Source organism: Melopsittacus undulatus, chromosome 4, assembly GCF_012275295.1.
Source record: "Melopsittacus undulatus isolate bMelUnd1 chromosome 4, bMelUnd1.mat.Z, whole genome shotgun sequence".
NCBI classification, from domain to species: domain Eukaryota; kingdom Metazoa; phylum Chordata; class Aves; order Psittaciformes; family Psittaculidae; genus Melopsittacus; species Melopsittacus undulatus.
Window position 1 is genome coordinate 92,967,277 of NC_047530.1, and position 20,612 is coordinate 92,987,888.

Sequence of the window (20,612 nt, forward strand, 5' to 3'; positions counted from 1 at the left end):
GTGTGTTCACTCTAAGTCCCTGACTCAGCACATCAGCTCTGGCTTCAAGGTGAGGAGTTAATTGCAGCTCTTCATGGTCTGAAAGTTGATTATTGGATGGGAGGCCCTGGTTTCCATGAGTTTTTGAAGTTATATTTCTTTATAAAACACAGAATTTCTAGGTTGGATTACTTTTTTTATAAGTTGGATAACTTTTGTTACATTACAGTAGTGAAAAACTGGAAAGAACTTTATTATGATCTGCCACATGGCATAACTGAGAGCAAACACTGGTTTAAAAGTTAACTTTAGGAATGTATGTTAGATGAGAGATTAAAACAAATCCATATGTCCACAGACATTGGACTGAGTGTAAAGTTTAGCAAGATCCAATCTATTTACAGTTTGCAGTCTTTGGATCTGGACAGTGGGTTTTGTAAGTTGCAATAAAATAATGTAATATCCTGCTTGGAGTCATCCTGTAATGTTACAACATAATAGCTATGCCTGTGAAATATTGTGACATTACTTGATGCTGTGTGTGACATCAACCTGAGGCTCTCAAGCCTTTGGATCCTGCTGGATTTCCTGAGAGGAGCTGCAGGAATAGCAGGGGATGCCCAGTGTGGACTTGCTCCTAGCCAAGTAGCATTGTAGCATTTGCTGCCCTGTCTTCACAAACTGAAAGGAAAAAATGGACTGAAATATAAAAAATTTCCTGCCTTTCTAACACCTTGTGATGAAAATATCTACTGTAATACAGCACTCTTGAAAGAAGTGGGTTAAACAGAACTATAGCATTATTTTCTGAACTACAGGCTCACAGCTTTGAGAAAGATTGGAATGTGTTTACAAAGCAACTTGGGTTTAAACCATTTAAAATGATTTAAACTATTCCAAATATTCTGAGACAAAGCTCTATTTTTTTTTCTTGTCACTCTCACTATACTTGGAGTCAGTCAAAGCAATTATGATGAAATAAAATTCAAGAGAATGTATATTGCTAGAACAAGAATGAAGGGGCTGGGAGACTGAGATTATTCACAAATTCTGATTGAATTTAATGCATTGCTCTATACTAAAAAATAGGGGTGGGTGAAATTTGGAAGTGTCAGATTAGCTTGTTTTAGAATGATGGCATTAAATGTTTTGCTTTGGGTGCCCAGAAACCTTTTTTTTTTGAAATTACAAAACTGGTTTTGTTCCAGTGTTCTAAAAACAAAACATAAAAACCATTATTTCAAAAAGGAATTTTTAATTTTAAATTATGATTCATTTAAAAGGCTGAGATTAGAACTACCACTTACAGTTATACAAGACATTAGTCCTAGAATAAAGAAGATACAACTTTAGAGTGAATGAAATGTTTTCCTATTAACACCGATCATGTATTTTCTGAAAAAAACTGAGAAGCTTCAACGTCAAATGAATAATTTTTTTCTTTTCAAGTTACTTCAGTCATTATTTACCTATCTTGAAATACAGGTGTGACAATGGATTCTGCTGCTGAAATGTATTTCTACCTCGATTTAACTGATTTTAGAAATCAATCATATATTTAGCACAGACTAAACAGGCTCTATTAATGAGCAGAGCTCATCTATTTGATTTTTCTCATATATTTCCTGCATATACATGCTGTTAGGAATTACAGGCTTCTTGTGTGCAGGTGATTGAAGTTAGCATGCACTTCCTGTAATCAATCAATCAATCAGTCTTTCAATTAAAGAACAAAGAAAGGAATTGGTGAGATTCTTGCCTGCATACAAGAGATTTTTATTGATCCTCAGACCAGGTAACTGCTGATTGCAAAAGGTTTATTGATCATTTGTACTTTGTTTTCCTGGTACATTGGTGTCTTCTCTGAAATGAAAGAAAAGTCACAGGTTAACAATAATTTGCTGGCTTTGGTTTTACCTGGGGTGATTCATAGCATCATTGTAAAAGCTGAGCTAAGAGACACCCACATAAAAATTAGAAGATTTCTAGAAAATTATTAATAGCACTGCTGAAATTACATTAATGAAGTTCCTTCCACTTTTCTTAGATGTATCTGTGTATCTTCGAAGGTAGAATTAACAAATTCTAAGTGAATTAACAAATGAATGATTCTTGCTGTTGTGATGACTTCCTGATGCCTTCTTCACTGCCAGGTAGGAATCTGCTAGCAGCAAGCAATGCATTTTAAGGTAGCAACCTACTGTAAGAACTGCAGACTCTGGATTATCATTATTTGGGCTGCTTCCCAGCATTGCCTTACCACATGAGTAGAGACCAACTGAGCAGCTCCTAGATCTGTATTACCGCTGCATCTTTCCAAGTGCTTACCCAGTTGGAGTACATACTAATGTTGAGGGAGTTGCATTGCAGCTGCATTGGGCGCAGAGTTTTGCAGTATGCCAGGGCCTTATGTTAGGATATTCCAGGTACACAGCTGGGAAGAATGAGGCTGTTAAATTACGTGCCTTAGGCCATGTAGAGTGTCTGGCAGATCTGGGCTGTCACTAGGAAGTTAGGGTAGCCCCACAGCCTTTATTACTGTGCAACATTTCCTCTACCTATGTGAATGTGTAACCTTTCCCTATGTTGATGTGTTTTTACAGCATCTAAATGTCTGCCTAGTACTGTCACTCCATCTCTCTGCTCCTCCAGTCTCCCCCTTGTCCCTGCGCATACCTGTTTTGGCTTGATCCCATGTTTGACCTGTAAAGTACAAAGAGTGAGATATTGTGACTTTCAGAGCAATAATCAAAGATCAGCATTCAAAGAAGCAGCACATTAGGAGCTGAGAAAATTCAGGAACTTTATTTTTGTCTTCATTGCTCTTAATCTTTTATTCAGTTTTGCTCCATCTAGCGTCAGTGTTTGGAAATAAGATCTTGCCTTGCAGCCTTCAGATTATTTATATTGGATCTCATGACTCTACTGGGAAATAGTATTCATCATAGTCCCTTTCCTTCAATATTACTTAAGCAGTTTTCTGGTGACTTTGCTAAAGACAGAACTCACAGGAGATTTGGCAGGCAGTGAGGGATATCCTTCTTATCTTTTCCCTCAGTCTTTTTTCGTTCTCTTGAGAGGAACTTCATCATGTGTCTTCTAGAAAGCTGTGCTGAAATTTTCTGCCCATGTGAAATTTACTGCACTAACGATTAGTGCCTGTAAGAAAGTTAAGACCTGAGTCTCATTTTTCTAGTTTGAACTGGTCATACAACCCATGGGAGACCATATGGTGAGGCATACATAGGCAGGAACTGGAGGGATTTTTTTTCTGCTCTGTTCCCCTTCCTCCTTTATTTCTTTCTCCAGTTTGGGGCTGGGGTGAGTTAGCATAGATCTATAAGGTGGCAGTGCCTGCACTGTCCTGCAGTGCTTTCACAGCTGAATTTCCATACTGCCAGCTTTGCCAAGTCCTTGGGAGCTTCCAGAGCATACAGAGGTGTCTGCTGAAATGCAGGAGGGAAGGTTGTCAGCAACTATCCAGTACCTGCCTGCCAGCCCGCTTTGCCTGCAACCTGGTGACCACATTGCAGGTACCTGGGGTTTGTCTCAGCCCTCTTTTGCCTGCACTGGTGTCTGGCACTTCACAGACACAGGGATTTCTTTTAGTGATACAGCTCTGATGTTACCCAGGGTGTCACAGTTATACAGCAATATTTTTCAGCTTGTTCCAAACAGTTTGTGGCAGCTCTTTCCCAGAAAGAGGAGACATTTCAAAACATAATCAGGGGACCTGACATGAGATGAGCTTATGAACTTGTCAAAATTTCTTCAAACAGAATAATGCAGATTTGAGCATGTGAACCAAGTTATGCAAATTCCTGCCTGTCTGGAACGGCAGCCATTAAAAACAACAATTCTATCCTCTTCTTCTGACTGTGATAACAAATTAATGCAAAACAAGGCCAGTGCAAAATGCTTTGAGCTAACTGGGGTGAATCAGTGATGGATTAGGTTCAGGGATGTTCACTTTATCCCTTCCCCAGCCTGTGTCTGAGGAGAAGGTGGCAGGGAAATACTGGGAAGGGCATTAACTGTCAGTATTGTTTCTAAGTGATGTCCTGCCTGTGGCATAATCCTAAGTAACTCAGTCCTCTGCATACAGAAAGAACAAACAAGAGACTAGATGGGAAGCCAATGCTCTTCTCCGTTTAGCCCAACATAATTGGTAAGTCACCTAAAGAGACTGGCTTTCTTGCTGATGCTCTCAGGCAGCCTTCCCACTGTTAACAATGCCAATGCCAGGAAAGGATGGTCCAGGCTTCCCCAGCACCTCAGCTGTAATACTTTACTACTTCCCTTGTGACAGATGCCCTTGAACAGCCTGAATTCTCTGAAAATTATTTTTATTTTATACCATATAGATCTTTGGCAGGGCCTGTTCCACGAGGCCATGGAGATGTGCGACTGCCTGACCAGAATATGCGGCTGCAGAAGGAGGCAGGGGAAAGCAGAGCAGAACTGTCTCTGAAGATGGTACACTCTGTTGATCCCATTCTTTGATACCATCCAGGGAGTCACTGAAGCTCACTCAAAAGTACAAGTTCACAAACACTTTAAAAACAGTATTTCCGCCTAGAGGGGTAGTTATTTTTCAGCACTTGTCTCTACCTCCTGGCCCTCTCTCCCACACCTCTTGTGCTCACATGAGCATTTTAATGTCTGTGTAGTAAATCAGACTTGAGAGTGGGCCAGGTGTTGTTTTTAATGAAGAAAAATAAACAAACAAATACGACCCTACATCTAGTTACTTTTCAGACAGTGATTTTTTTGTCTTTGTTCATTTACAAGTGCATACAAATTTTCCATTGAAGCCGTGGGCCTCTTTGATGTATCTTTAAGGACAATTTAAACCCATATGGAAAGCCTCTAAGCCCATGAACTTCTGTGAACCTATGAAAAATTCTCCATGAGTCCCCAAGCATTTGCAGTCTGTAAGGCAGAAGTCATCATCACTGATCATTTCTTTCAACTTGCTATTTGCTCTCTGACACCAGGCTGTAAAGTGCCCATGGAACATGGAGATGGACAGTTATAAGCAACAACCAGAAAAAAAAAAAAAACAAACTTTGGATTTGTTGATACCTAGTACAAGTCATTTAAGGAAGAACTCTTGGAGAGTAGAAGGTCAGGGAATTGAAACAAATTATCTGTCAGACTACATACATGTACTTAAAAAAGGATCTATAAACAATCTTATTTTCTGAGAAATTACTGAAAGAAGTTCCATCTGAAATTAGTGATTCCTTTTTTTATATGTTTAGTGTGAACTTGCTTAGAAATTAAATGCAGTACAGGAAAGTCTGTGAGTTGGAATATGCATGAGTTCTGCTTTGATGCTATTGTCTCTGGCTATAGAACTCTCAGTCCCTTGCATCAGGAGACCTTGTTTTTGTTTTGTTTTCTGTTTTGAAGCTGTCCTTTAGCTATGGCAGCAGCTTTCATTCCTAACTAATCCATGTTGTCACCTCCCTGACAAGCCCTAGTCAACATAAAGCTGCTCAGTCTGGACGGCAGACAGGTGCTGCCTGGGAGCAGGGAATTCTCTGCTCAGTGACATCTAATATTTGAATTACCCTGGATGTCTGTTGACGGGAGTGAAGAGGGTGCTCTTCCAGAAACATTTATCTTTTTTCATCCAGACTCACAGCAGTTCCAGGGAAAAGTAGAGTCACTTGTTTATTGAAGGAATCTGTGGCACCAGCAAGTTTGCCAGCAGAGACCACCGTGGCTGTGGAAGGAATTCCCCCCAACAGGTGCCTGAATATTACTAGGAAAGTATTCTCCTGAATCAGCAGGTTTGGCACCAACTCTTACAATCAAATGATTCAGAGACTAGCCCCGAACAGTTGTGCAGAGGGGTAGGAAGGAGTAAGGATTCCTCACTGTTTGGCAGCTGTGAAAAGGTCAACCACAAATGCAGCCCCCAGATCTGAGGGGAGCACAGGCATCCTGGGCCAGATGCTCTCCTAGGGAATGTGGAGGGTGGCCAGGGAGAAGCAAAAAATAGCCAGAAGTGTGGCTCTGCCCATCAGGCTGGTAGCTGGCATCAGTGAAGTATGCTGTATCCTGGAAATGGGTTTAATGAATTAATCTTACCCTAACAGTCTGGGCTATATGTATGCGGATATATATATATGTATATAAACTGTCTCTGTGTGTGTATGTGTCTGTATATGAAGTATTCTCCCCATTCAGGAATGGTGCTAAGAGGAACTGAGATCCTGAAAGTGCCTACAGAGTGTCTTAGTACTGCTTTTTAAACCCCGGTGTCCCCAGCACAGTGCAAAGCTTAATGTCCATGACTTTGAAGTGTGTGATATAAAGATCAATTTCATTTTATGGAAAGGGTAACCTAAGCCAAAGTAACTTGTCCAAGGTTGTTCAGAAGAACAAGTTTGACTAAACAGGACAGTAACAGAACCAGGCAGAAAATCTCTAGTCACTGGTGGCCACTGCCTCAACCCAGAATGGGTATTTAATATTTTTTTCTGCAAATATATGTGTGCAAGGAATTGAGACAGCCATTTCTGCTGAGATCATGTGCTCATTTTTTAACACTTAACACAAACATGCTTGGAGTTTAGGCCATTTCTGTTCATAATTACATTTATTTGAGTAGCATGCATTATTATGGCATTTGTGCATCTTTAAACTCATTAAACTCAGTTCCCAAGATGTATACTGAGAAAACCTAAGGCACTGAATGCAGCCTTCTTTCTATCAGCCATTCATTAATCCCTACAGTGCTGAGCGAACTGAGCCTGCTCTGGTGTATCAGGAGGGCCAGGCTCATCTTGTGCATGTGGTATCTGCTACTTTGTCAGAAATGCAAAAGCACTTCACTAAGAGGACTGTATCCCTCCAAGTTGTTTTCCATTCCAATTCCCCCAGTAGTGGATATTTGGCTGTGGTGGTGGTCAATAGTGGGTATTTGGATTAGTAGATATATTCCCCCAATAGTGGATATTTGGCCAATGTGAAGGGAAACCCTGCAGTCAAAGCAGACCAGAAAGGAATCTTTTTGACTGATTTTGCAAGGCTTACCATGGAGGAGGCTGAATGTCTTTGCTGGTTCTGCTTATCCTTCTTTGTAAGCCTCCAGCAACTTATGAAAACTTTATGTTGCCCTGATGATTGGGTTGTCTGTAGAAAATATCAGTTGGCAGAATGAAAGACCCTGGAAAGGGCTGCTTGGAGAAAAAAAAAAAGTGGCAAGTGAAAAAACAACTTAAGATTTAGCTGAGGGGTGTTAAGAAAAAACACTCAAGTCTTTGATCCCAGAGGTGTCAAAGATTTTGCTGAATCTACATGACCACTTTCTCAAGATCCAAGAAGATGACACTGATTGTCATAGGTTAAAAGGAATATTCCTGGGAGAGGAAAAGAAAAAGGAAGCTTGATTTAGGAGAACAAAGACAGATGCAGGCAACTCAGTGGCTCTAAGGAAGATGATAATTACTGAAGAAACCCAGGAAGTTGCCTGGATTACTGGGGACTTAGAGAGAAAGGGGTGCATGTAAGGTATGGCTAATTTTTTTTCCCTTCAATGCTTCATTTCTGTTGCTGCAAGATGCTTAATGACCATGCATGAGAAGGCTGCTTTGAGCTGGTCACAGCTCCTGTAAGGAGGAACTGGAACATTGAAACTCAGTTTTGCCTCTTTCACAAATCCAACAGGAATGCAACTGTGAAAGATGAAGACTCAAAGCATTCAGCCCAAAAGAAGGTCAAGGGTGCAGTTAGTCTGTCCAAGAGCAGTAGTTTGCAAGGTATGGGGGGGAGCTGGGGCACACTTTGCATTGTATAGGCATCACCATTTCTAGTCCTCCAAATAGGAAGAAATAGGTGTAGGCTATAAACAAGGGGTGAAGAAAGCTCAGGAGGCACTCGGAAAGATGGCCAGAATAGAGATGGGAGAATAGATGTGGGAGAATAGATGCTTCCTAATTGGAAGCAACAGAGCTCTGCGATTTCCATCAGCTACAGTGATGGTCATAGGCAGGTGAAAGCTGGATAGCCTTTGAAGCTTTTTGGTACCTTTTCCAATTCTGTTTCTTCTCTGTTTTCCCATATTCCTCTGCTGAACTGTTTTCACATATTCCTCGCTTTCCAGACCACACAATGTTTTCTTTCTATGGCAGGAATGCCATGGCTGCACTCAACAAGGGCAGAACCGAACTGAGTGGGGAAAGGGAGGTAACCAGTGGGATGGGGCAGACCCACTGGGGTGTGTTTTTTGGGACTGTATGAAGTGATTGTTGTTCCAAGGAGGCCCATCCATGCTGCAGTGTGAGCTGGCTTCTGCCGGGTGTCTTCCAGGCAGGTCTACTTTTTGACAACTGAAGCTCTGGGTTTTGTTTGCTGTCATAAAGCAACTTGGAGGATTCTTTCTATTCCAGGCACTGTTCTGCTAATGCAGAAATATGAGGCCTCTCAGGAAGGACTGCCCACATCTAGTGTCAGTGGTGTTGGATGGCTTTTGATAATAGGTGTGCCTCTTCCATTCCATTAGTCACCATCTTTTGGATGAGGGTTTTTCCTTGTTACAAGTCTGAAGACCAGGCTGGGAAGAGACCAAGCAGCTGGGACTCTACATGAAAGACTATGCCACCTTTCCGAGCCACTCCATACCAATATTTGCTCTTCTGGTAAGACTGGTAACACTTGAAAGCTTTCCTCGGAATAGTAGTGACTGTGCTTAAGAAATACCTTTCCTATGCCTGTATTTGTTACTAGCATCCCATGTGCTGAAAGAGGTGTATCAGAAAGATAAAGTGACAACTGGTAGCAACTGAGGGAGCATGTTTAAGCAATCGGAATCTTGGAAGGTACAGGCTGTAATCTTGCAGGTAAAGATAGAATGCTATAGTGCACATCTCCTGGGGGCATATGACAGACATTAGTTTATGCTTAGGAAAATGTGTGCTTCTTCATATCCACAGCTGCAGCTGACAATGTTTGTTAGGACTTTGTAGCGATAGACAATTCAGTTGTCACATATTTTGTGTAATATGTCATAGATTTAATCTCCCTCTGCAAAGGTGTCCAAACAAATCCTGTTAACTTCTTCATGGTGGTCTTAGCAGGAAGCCCATGGCTTGAACAAAACATGGAGAATGAACTAGTCTCATTCCAGTTGCTTCAGGCAGCAAAGTGAGATACCTTACTGTTGGGAAAAATTTCCTCTTAAAGTCAGGTCAGTGAAAGAAAACATGTCTCCGAGTCTGACACATTTACACAGGAGGAAATGACTTCATTGAAAAGTAATTAAAGCTCACAAAAGTTGTAGCATGGCTTAAAACAAGCAATACCAGCCCCTGTTTCCTGCTCTCTCCATATAAAAGTCTTTTGTGAAAAGGACATCTTAGTTACTCTGATTAGGAACTGTATAAATATAATTTCTTTGCAGATTTATTTTTGGCATCATGCTATTTCAATTACTTTTGCCATTGAACATGCCTATAGTAGAGCAGCAGTATGTTCTTGCATCTTAAGCAGATATAATTTCAATGGATAGTAGAGTGACTGAGACAGTATAGCTCCCTGGCTGCAGATGGAATGTATAGTGTTACATGCAAATAGCTGATGCAGTAACTGAGTCACTGTAATGAATTTCAATGCCCGGTGTTCTGTGCAACCTGTGTTTCTAGAACACCATCTTTTTTTCTTGTGCACCACTCTTCCAATGACATGTTCTGACAAGGCCAAAATCTCTTTTCTTTTAACATGTGTGAATTTTTATTTGTAGATTTTGGACCCATTTTCCAAAAGACACAGTCATGTGGCACTCTCAAGTACATCTACATCTAGCATCAAAACTAGGTCTCCAGTTAAGTTTACTTCTGACCTCAGACTCCAGTGATTAGATAGGTTGTGTCTCTCATTTGCAGCTGATAGTATCAGTGATATGACTCATGCCTGCTTGACTGGCTTCCTGTTTGGTAAATGGTGCAGACCAGTCTGGACTATTTACATCAGACGGAAATTCTCTCCTCTCCAAAACAGAAGTTTTGTCTCTCTATCTGACTTTAAACCTGTCTGAAAGATATGAAATTTTTAGATCAGATCCTGTTCAGTCTGACTGTCAGTGCAGCTGGCTACAGATCTGAACATGACAAAATGCTAGGAAAAAGGTTCTTGGCTCAAATGTTTAGGCTAAGGCAGTTATGCAAGTTGGAAGGAAAAGCAGCTCAACATTCAAACTTGCATGTGATTGCCCCTTTGTTATGCCAGCCACCTCTGATTATATTTTCCAAGTGGATGATTTCACCTAGTGTATTACCATGGTGCTGTTTTTAGAGTTAGGCAATGAGGAGACTGAAGACTTGCAACATGCAATAATATTCCAAGCCTGCCTCCATTTACCTAAAGAATGTTCTGATTCTCAAGAGTACCTTGTGTGTCCTAAGCATAGTCTAGCAAGGAAAGAGAACATCTAGATGCTGCTTTGGGTAGCAAGAGAAAATGACTGATAAGCTTGGCACCTGGGTGATGCATCTTCCAAGCTCTTCCCCTCCTCTGTCAAACACCAGAATGACTTGTACATTGCATTTAACACCTGATCTCCTAATGAGTGATTTATCCGGGGGATCTGTAAAACCCAGTGAGTGGCATGGGGAGTTTTGATGTGTGCTGTTGCCCAGGATGTGTTGAGGCAACAGATTCCTTTTTGCTATTTCAGTAGGTTTAAGATATGTACCTTTGCCTTTTCAGCAAACATTCTCTCTCTCCATTCTTCTCCTTGTCTCTGTATGTCTCTCTTTTTGTCTCCTGTCAAAATAAATCTGGCTGCCATGCACTGTAGTTAACTCAAAATACTGCTAGTATTAAATGTGCCCAGACATTTTTATTAATGCATTAAACTTGCATGAAATTTTTAGGCATTATAATTTACCAAGCTTACACCAAGATGGCATTTGAAACTGACATGAGCTATTAATTAAAATAGAGGACATTAAATAATTGTCAGTTGGCATCTAAATCACTGTTTTGTTAGCTGACCGAAGCTTGCCTCAAGCCCTTTTCTCTTCTCAAGTGTTAGTAAATATCCCACTGAGTTTAAGGGCATCCCGTTATGAATAGATTATTTAAATCTTAACATTATATACCTGACTAAATAAAGTTGTAAGTGCTGTTAATTATTTTACAATGAGCTGTCAGTGTCATGTGGGTGTAGAAGCACTTCTGTTTTAAGTGTGCCTTGCACCTTGCATCTTTAATTGAATGTAAGAGCAACAAAATAAGCAAGAGATGCTTTTCTCTCTTTACGAAGAATGACTGTGATGATGACATCCTTCTATCCAGCTGTCTCAGGGAGGCCAAAAGCCATTTCTTAGGTCACTGGGTACAGCTGTCGCCTTCAGTTCATGAAAATGCTGATTAATTAATGTCTAATTTTTTTTTTTAGTCACTTATGAAATATTTCAAAAGGACACAAAAAAGTATCTGTAGATTACCATCAGTCAACAGTCAACTTGCAGCCCAAATTCCCTGCTTTTGTACATCTCTACCCTACTGCTGGTCCTTGGAGAAGATGAGGAGTAGCTGTTGCCTAAGCAGTCTAGCACTGCCTCTTCTACCTGTGAATCCATCATGTGCTCAAAACCTGAAATGGTCTTGTTGTTTCTAGGTTGGGGAAGGCATGTGAAGGTCAAAAATACATTGCTTCCAGCAGGAATGATCACTGCATGACCTTGGCCTGTAAGAATGCTTTTGAAACAAAGTTTTGGCTTTCATCCCTTAAAAATGCCTTTTTTTAATGAATTTGCTGTTATAATACATAGTACAAACAAAAAAGCTTAACCAAAAGTGTTTGAAAGATTTTCTCTTTAAAAAGAATCTCAGTCTGCTGTGATTTCCCTCCTATTTCTGAAATGTCAGAAACCATGCTACAAGAAATTTCCTTTTTCCACACAGATCCACTAGATACACTGCATATTACAGTCCATTACATGCCTTCATGTATTTATGTATTTCATGTATTTATGTGTTACTCAAATCACAGTTGTGGAAAAACATCATGCATAAAGAGAGAAGTTGAGCATTACAGTTTGTGTATCGCACCACCTCAAAAAACGCATGGGACAATGACTCTTACCTTCTATCCGGTTTGCCATCTGACTCTAAAAAGACAACAGGAAAATGAGATTAGTTAAGAAACTGGGAACAAAATGGTGATAAGCTTGCTCAGAAGTTAGGAGGGTGCAACCAAACCATAGTTGTAGCTGATAAGATCTACCTATTCTTTCTGAGGCAAAGCTCTTTGATATCAATAGCGTCATGCAATCTTCCTAAAGTCCTTGCATCTTCCAGTTATTTTACATAAATTTTCTCAGACCTACATCTCTGCTAGTATTTTGGATGTTTTGAGCATGATTGTAGCACAGTTCCAGAGCATCATGAGAATCAAATTGGAGGGCAGATGCTTGGTGAGAATGAGGTGGAAACAGTTTCCCGTTAGGCCTGCTGTGTAGTGCCACTAAAAAAAGCATTAGCCATTTGTCTTTCGGGAAGCTGCATTATGTTGTGATTTGTATCCTCCTGAGGTACCTGGGCTGTCTGTATTTAAAATTATCCTTTAAAAGACCACTGTGTACTCTAAATGGGATTAAATAGATTGTGACTGATAGGCTGAGCTCACTGTAGCAGTACTGGGCCAGTAGAGCTCGGTCTGGTTCACGCCAAGCTTAATAGTCAAGATCACTGCTCTCCTCTTTACCAAGTCATGATGTGCTAGTGGTTTAATAGAGTTAGACAGTTCTGGATGCCAGAAAATCCTTCTCATTTGTTGCATGATGGTTAATGCAAAGACACAGCCACAGAAGCAAACTTTTCTGGATACAGCAGATGAACAAGCAGCTCCTAGTCCTGAGCTGTAGCAGCCTGCCTGAGTTCTCTCACTGCATTTTCCTTGTTTAATGTCTGGTTCATCTTTCATGGTGGAAACTGGCTACATTTATCAGAATAAGTAAATTTTTATTACTTTTTTAAGTGGACTGCAAAAACTGCTATTTTGTATGCAACCAGAGCTGTAATAGTGCTTTTTTGAATTTCAACATGGAATTTTTAAATCCACCATGGCATCCCTCCCCATGGCAGGGGGATTGGAACTAGATGATCTTTAAGGTCTCTTTCAACTGAAACCATTCTAGTATTCTATGGCATACAGAGAGCAAGGCTTTCAGTCCCAAAACTCTTTTTATAGTTCTTTTTCTTTCAGTAAGGATTATTTCCCCACGTATTAGATGAGATTGCCTCACTGCTTCAATTTCTGCTATGATTTCCTTCTAAGCCAAATTCTCATATAGTACTAAGAGTACAGACCTCTCTTAACAAGCAAAACATAGGTTGCAAAGATTTGCCTTAGCAAAGTCCTGGAGCTCTTCTTTTGCAAAAAAGAATAACTTATACAGAAGTTCCAGTCAATCTGTCAGGACTCCAGTTTTCCTTATTTGCCACTAACTGATGTTATTTTATGTGCTATGCTCTTTATTTCTCTCTTTCAATCTCAGCTGAGTGTTACTGTGTGCTGTAACTTTATTTCACAGATGACAGTTGTATTTCAGCAGTGGAAGAAATCATAGTATTTGTTCTGTATTACTCTGTGAAGCTCTCTGGAGTCCCATCAAGTAAGAGAGCATCTGAGGATGGAGGGCAATGGGACAAATTCTGCCTGTCACTAACTTCCGTCTACTGAAATGATGGTCATTATTCACTTTAAGATTTTGGTTTTGAATCCAAAAGTATGGGTTGTAAATTGCTGGTATGAACTCAAAAGGAACTGTTACTGCCAGCAGTCATGATTTTAGATCAAAGAGCCTTTGCCTGTTTCAGATTAAAAATGTGCTTTCTTGTAACAACTTGAAAACCAGTTGCAGTGGAAAACTTACAGTTTTGCTAGGTACTCTGATGGAAACTGCATATCTTGGAGCCAGTGACATTTGAAAAAAAAAGTTCAGAATCAGTGAAATAAATAGTAATTTTGTTAGGAAGTGTGAGCAAGCCTCTTGCCCATTCTGAGATTCAACAGGTTCATTCACTTGTGTTGAACAGACAGAATTCTGTTTAAAAATTAGTTATTCTAGAAGATACTTAAGCAGTATGCTGAAGTGAATCTGTTTCTCTGATAGGGTTAAAGAGCAGAGTTGGTTATACCAAGATGTGAACCTGCAGTTACAGGGACTCCAGCACTTCAGACACTTTTAAAAATTGTTCTTCAGAGGGAAACTAGAGTTGTGGCACATTCACAATTCCTAACACTGAAGCTCAGATCTGCTGTATTGGAACATAAGGAGATCTAGATCTCTAACTAAGAAAGCAGGAGTATTTTTCTTACCACCGAAAACATTGTCAATCATCTGTTTTTTGATCATGCAGATTATTACTGCTACAAAAGCAATTGTTAGAAATGCTCCCAGAGTGACTCCTATAACAACGTATGTAAAATCTGCAAACAGATTTGAGAACAAATCAGTGAGTATACACCGTTAAGTAATATATACAGTCTTTGTGTTTCAGATGTGACACAAAATTTCCAAAGTTTAAATGCATCTCTAAATAAACAAACTTATTTATTCTTCAGAAAGGCTTGATGATGCTGAGACAGACTAGGTAGCTGAGAAGAGTTTACTCTTTCAGCTCTCTGCATATCATGAAACCACGTCAACTTGCAGCTAAGGGGAGCAAAGCCATTTTATGATAATGAATAACTTTAGCCTTTGGTACGCGTAGGTTTCAGCTGAGTTGTTTAACTAGGGCTCTACTCCCCCACCCCCCAAAAGTGAAATTCCCCATCCTTACTCCCTTGTCATTTTGTATCCTGCTTATTATCCTCCTTTCTAATTCCTGCTTCCCATAGCTGCATACACTTACTTCATCTCCACTTCCCACTCCCCACCCTTATGCCCTACCCAACTATTCTGTCTCTGTAAATCCTCACTGAGAGGAAGCAGGAGAATTTTAAAGGGTAAACTAGGTGCAATTTTGTGATTTTTTTTTTTTTTTCATCGTGTGTATATAAGGCTTCACCTTCACCTGTCAGGCAGGAGAATGTCTGTGTTGAGGGCCTGTGCTCAGGATCTGTCCTCCCTATGCTCATTGTATTTATCCAAAAGTGCTTTAAAAGCTCCAGTCACACAGCAGGACTTTGCTGTGCTAGGCAAAATACAAACATGCAATCAGGTGATTATCTTCTACACATAACAAATATGTAAGCGCATTAATTTTTGTTGTATTTCTTTGCCCCTAATTTCCAGTATGGAATAAAAACTCTCACCATGGACTCACCTATTTCCTCCTCTGAGTTTCCAGAAGCATAAACCTTTGGTCTCCAAAAATCTGAAATGGAAACATTTTGTCCTGTTAGGATATCAAGAATACTCTACATTGTAGGATAATGCCTTATCTGGTTGATCTTGGTAAAACTTAAGAAAGGATCTGAAGCTTCCTGCAGTAGGGAATGGTTATCAGTCAAGTTAATAAGGGCATCCTAGAAATGTGGGCACCACATGCCAGGTTTTGGACAGAATGGAAAATACAAAATTTTTATATTTTATATTGTGTTAGTACTGTTTCTATTCCAGAGTTCCCTCCATGCAAGCTTGGAAGCTGTGTACAAGAAAAGTTGCTATAAATCAAAAGACTATCAGTGCAGTAAACCTAATGACATGCTAACAAGAGAGATTATAGCACACCCCAGCACCCCTCTCCAGAATATTTGTGAGCCAGTCCCTCTTATAGTTCCAGGCTTAAAAATGTGATTTATTGCTGGTAGACAAGAGAGTCTTTTGCGAGAGAATCTTATGGGATGGAAACAACCTTTTCAGAGACTTCCATGCAAAGTCCCATGTTCATCAAAAGGACACCATCCTGGCCCTTCCCTTCTCCATAAAGCAGTGATCTTTGCTGCCTGATGCTCAAAGTCTGCAGGCCCTCAGCATGGAGTGGCTTTGAAGAAAACAATTCATTCCCACATAATTTTTTGAGGCAATATACAAAATTTTCCAAAAGGAAAAGAAGTCAAGAGAAAGGAGAGGTTACCTTTAGTTTTAATGTTGCTTGCTTATTACAGGAAATGGCTAAAAATGTACATTCAAATTTTCTTTTTCAGTGATAGCAATATTTCCACCAAAGTCTTTACTCATAGTTCCAAATGATGTAACTGATGTGCAGCTGTATGAGATGCCTGGGGCATGAGAAGGCTTTAAAGGCAGATATGACACCTGCATTTTAAAACAGCATGCTTCTTGAGGTTTGGGGAGCTGTGCTTTCATTTCTCGTCCCTTAAAACGAACACTAGAAATACGATTCCCTTTAAATTTGAAGCACAATCCTCCCACTCCAAAACCAGCCTTTTTGGTACTGTTACAGAAATCTATCTTGTGTCTGCTTTTCAAACTGCTGAAACTCTTGAGCTGAGTGTGAGCTCTGAGGCTTCCACGGTTATGTCAGAAATATCTAATATATTGGGTGGTTCACAACAGATTTGTTTTTATTTCCTGGTCTTAATCACATTTCTAATCCCAAATATTCATAAATTATGATCCAAACCTGAAAAATCTGGAGACAAGCTTAAAAATAGAAATGTTGAGTTTTAAAGCAAATATATTTTGGGAACTATAATTCTGAGCTAAAAGTCCTTTTTTTGACAAATTTTTCTTCATAATTAAAATGTCTGGAAACTTATTTTATACAAGCAGAAATGTTTTCTCTCCAAAACCCCCACGACACTCAAAGAAGGGAGATGGGAGGGCTGGGGAATCCAATTGCAGCCATGATAACAAGAGCTGCTATCCCAAATGACCAAAATCAAAGTTACAAAGGAAAGGAAATTTAAAAATGAAAAAATCTAAGACTATATGTAGTGGGTGCAAAAAGCTCCTGAATTTCCAGATTAAAAACCAGTCTCTTTGCTCTCGCCTGTGAATTTATTTCATTATAAATTAAAAAAGAAAAATCCACCTTTCTTCCATCCCTTTAATTATTCTTTGTGCTCATATGAAGAATGTTTTAAATTCAAATATAATAAAAGTGATATTGTAATACTTTTATTATCCTAATGATCATTATACATAGACCTTAATGTATGCTTTCTAATGGAATTAAACCAGTGACAGATTATGTGTTTTATGGCAGAAATAATATTTTACATGGAATATTTTATGTAGGTCAATTTAATATATTGAAATTAAAATATTAGTTTCTTTTTAAAAAGGGAGGAAGGGAAATCTCTGAAAACCCACAGGACTAGAGAGAACACTTCCAATTCATACTTTCAATATGGTTTTAATTAAGGTTTAATATTGTTTACTGGGTGTTGCTTAAACACAATTTTCTGGTGAGGATGGTATTAGACAGCTGGCTTATGTCTGTTTCAGGTTCTTCTTGGATGAAAAGAAGTGGTTTGACTAAATTAAACACCCAGATCCCATCTTCAATTTAGATCTTTTGGGGATGTACACAAACCTCCTGCTACAGAGAGGTTAGAAATTATGCCTCAAATTCTGGAGTGCTCTAGTCCCAGTGCTAGCTTTCTGACCCCTTATTCCTGTATTTAGACTAACTCCCACATCTTGAACAAGCCCTCTGGCCTTGCAGAATATTTGCTTCTGGGTGGAACAGACTTGCAGGTGAGTGCGGTATCTATACTTGAGTGACTCATGGATCATTTTGCAAAGGATCTTGAAGTAACTGATGGTGCTTTCTCACCTCTCTTATGTACCCAGCTCAGGCATAGCATGCAACTGGCACTGTAGTAAGGATGTGTGCTCAGGGGCCCTGGCCGCACCAGGAGACTGGTGAGAGGTGTTGGCTGCATCTCTAACTGTCTGTGGAATGTTTCTCTGTGTGTGGTGGTGGCAGAGAGTCTGGAGATGAGACACCAGAGTAGACAGATCCTGCATTAGAGGTGGGGGGAAGAGAGAAAGAATAAGCGTGTCTGTGCTGAGGCAGGCTGCCTGAGGAGCTGTGTTTGATGTGGTATGCTGGAGCCAGGCACTCAGCTTAGGAAGCTTTTACTTCTACAATCCTCTGCCACTGTGGTTACCTCCTCCAAAGCAGAGCTCCTGATAAGATAGTGGACCTGCAAATAAATATGCCAGGCTGGGAGGGGGCTGAGAGCCCTGGTCTGTGATCCCAGTGTATCCCTGGGCTGGTTTAGCCCTCCTCAGATGGCACACAACACTGGGCAAAGCAGAAAACAGCTTTTGAGCTGCACTGGGGGACATCCTGTTCTCCCTGTGCCCTCTGCTATGTAACTGTGCTGACGAGGTGCCTTGCCCATAGGTCAGTGCAGTGAGGAAAGTGGTGCAGAATGCAGTTTGCACATAAGATCAGGGAACAGGGATAGCTCACTTTCCCACCTTATTAGATACTGTGAGCAACTCCCAGCCATAACCTGCAGGGACAAATGGCAGTATGTGCCTCACCTTTCTCAGTGCACAGCACTTGCTTTAGTCCCTTTACTCACTGCCACCTGCTTCCATGTGACTTTCTTCTCCCTCCCCATCTCAGGTTTCTTCTCATTGCAGCACATAATGGCTGGTCCTGTGGCATTGCAGCAGCCCCGGCTTCAGGACCATTTCTCTTTGGGGCACCAAATGGGAAAGGAAGCACGTATTTGGGGAACCTTGAGGTAGGCTGTAAAAAGGGGTTGCTCAGAGTGAGTGTCTGAGCAGTTCCAAGAGTCAAACAAGGAATGCCCATGGCAACAAAGAGGTTACTGGCAATGAGCCTGCTGGACATCATTCATGATAAACATTATTAAAAGAAGTCTTCTAGCTGCTGTTTAGTGTAGCAAAATTCCCAGCTACATATGAATTTCTTAAGATAGGCACTGTTGAAATCCAGGCAAATGAGGTCCTTCCTTGGTCCTCAAATTAGAGGCAAAATCCTTCTCTGTAGCAATAAATGAAAACAGGAATCACTCTTACATGGAGACAGAAATTGTTGAGCTCTAGTCTTTGCCAGGCACCCCTCCATCCAAGGCCTATAGATTGCCTGCACTTTTCCATGTGTCAGTTTGAGGCATGTTAATTTATTTTCCTTTTATCTATTGCAAAGTGCCTTTTGCTATGGAACATGTTTTGCTGCCCTTGAATCTGCATCTCTTTGCTCTAAGCAAATGCTACTGTATTAATGGGACTTGTGTCATTTGATTGGTGAGCAGTAACTAGTCCGTAACTGGAGAGCAGATGTTGCTGACTCCACCTCTGTGAGAATGATTGGTTATCTATGTCCTGTGTGGTGGACAGTTTCCATTTGTCTGGAGACCTGGAAGTGTCAATAGAAAGGTACAGAGGGCTTGAAAGGCCAACAAATAGGATAGTGAGAGCAACAACATCCTGTGTATACCCTGAGAAGGACTACAAGAGGATAAAGCACTGCTGTACATCTATGGATAGCTTTGCTCATAGAAGCTGAGGCGGGATCAGGTGCCCAATGGATACAAGCATGAATAGCTGGTCTTTATGCCCCAGGCAGGAGCAAACTGCCCTTGTGGGATTCCCCAAGAGTAGATGATGATTTTGTATGAATTTCTGCATGAAGTAGGATAGTGTGGGAGGTGTTCATTAGGTAAAGATGAGTCTTACTTAACATCTCAGAGACCTCAGTAACCACTGTAAACTTCTGCCTTTGTGGCTGCTGCCAGCCCCATCCTCCCCATTAGTCTACATCAATCCCAGTGTTAATATGACCCCTGCTGACACTTGCTATCCATGAGCCCCAGTTCTTCCCTGCACAAATTGGATGTGAGTAACTGCAAAATAACAAGCAAATTGTGAGAAAGCTGTGCTTTGGGCTGGCAGGAAGCGTTAGAAGCAGAATGAGTCAGAAGCATCCAGTTCTGTGAGTGAGAGTTGCAAAGACCAAAACTGGCTTGCAGATAACATGCACATTGATCAAATTTTTTCTTATACTTTACTGAAGTACTGTTTTCTTTAGAGTGCCAAACAGGATGTTCAGCACCTCTGCTATCTAACCTGCAAGGATGCACATAGTGAAGTTCATGGTATCTTCTGGATTCACACAGCAGACCCTTTAGTACTCAGTCTAGGAAATGCTAGCTGAGAAAACTCAGCAAAATACCTCACTGTCTCAAAAAATGTTCTCTCCAAGAAAGAGCATTCTAAACAAAGTTTTAAACTTCATACATAAAACTAGACTGGGAAATAAATAACCCCACCATGCTCAGGGAAAAGAAAAAGCTCTCAAAAAGGACTGAAAAGAAATATGATAGATGACTTACGTAAGAGAAGGAATGCCAGTAGCACTGATACCCAGCTTGTTAAGGTCATTGTGAAGTTTTGACAGAGAAGTTTCACCCAATTTTCTGAATTCAGCTCTTCTGCAGTGTCTTCTTAAAAAAAAATAAAACCAAAACCAATCGTAGACATAAAGCAGGTCATGTGATTATACTGGGAACCTTCAGCCACATCCTGAGTAGTTACATTTGCAAACAGGAGTTCCCCTTTCTGGGTTTCAGTTAAACATGTAAATAAATTCCTCACTTGAAGCTGTTCTGTGGAAGAGGTGGACAGGAACAGTCACAGCCCCGTTCAGCTGCTTTGCTCTCTAAGGTATCTTAAAACACTGACCTTTATTTATTAAAAATTTAAGAGGTCCTACCACAG

General features: G+C 40.4%; 1 protein-coding gene across 1 annotated transcript; it reads right to left on the reverse strand.

Annotated features, from left to right (window-relative positions):
* Nucleotides 1-1,150: 1,150 nt before the first annotated feature.
* Nucleotides 1,151-20,316, reverse strand: TMEM273 (transmembrane protein 273). Its single transcript, XM_005154121.3, has 6 exons — nucleotides 20,228-20,316; nucleotides 15,268-15,318; nucleotides 14,318-14,428; nucleotides 12,080-12,104; nucleotides 2,656-2,682; nucleotides 1,151-1,842 (listed from the first exon to the last, which is right to left on the reverse strand). The coding sequence occupies exons 1-6, from the start codon at nucleotides 20,274-20,276 to the stop codon at nucleotides 1,797-1,799; spliced, it is 309 nt and encodes a 102-aa protein (XP_005154178.2). The 5' UTR covers nucleotides 20,277-20,316; the 3' UTR covers nucleotides 1,151-1,796.
* Between the last annotated feature and the right edge of the window lie 296 nt (nucleotides 20,317-20,612).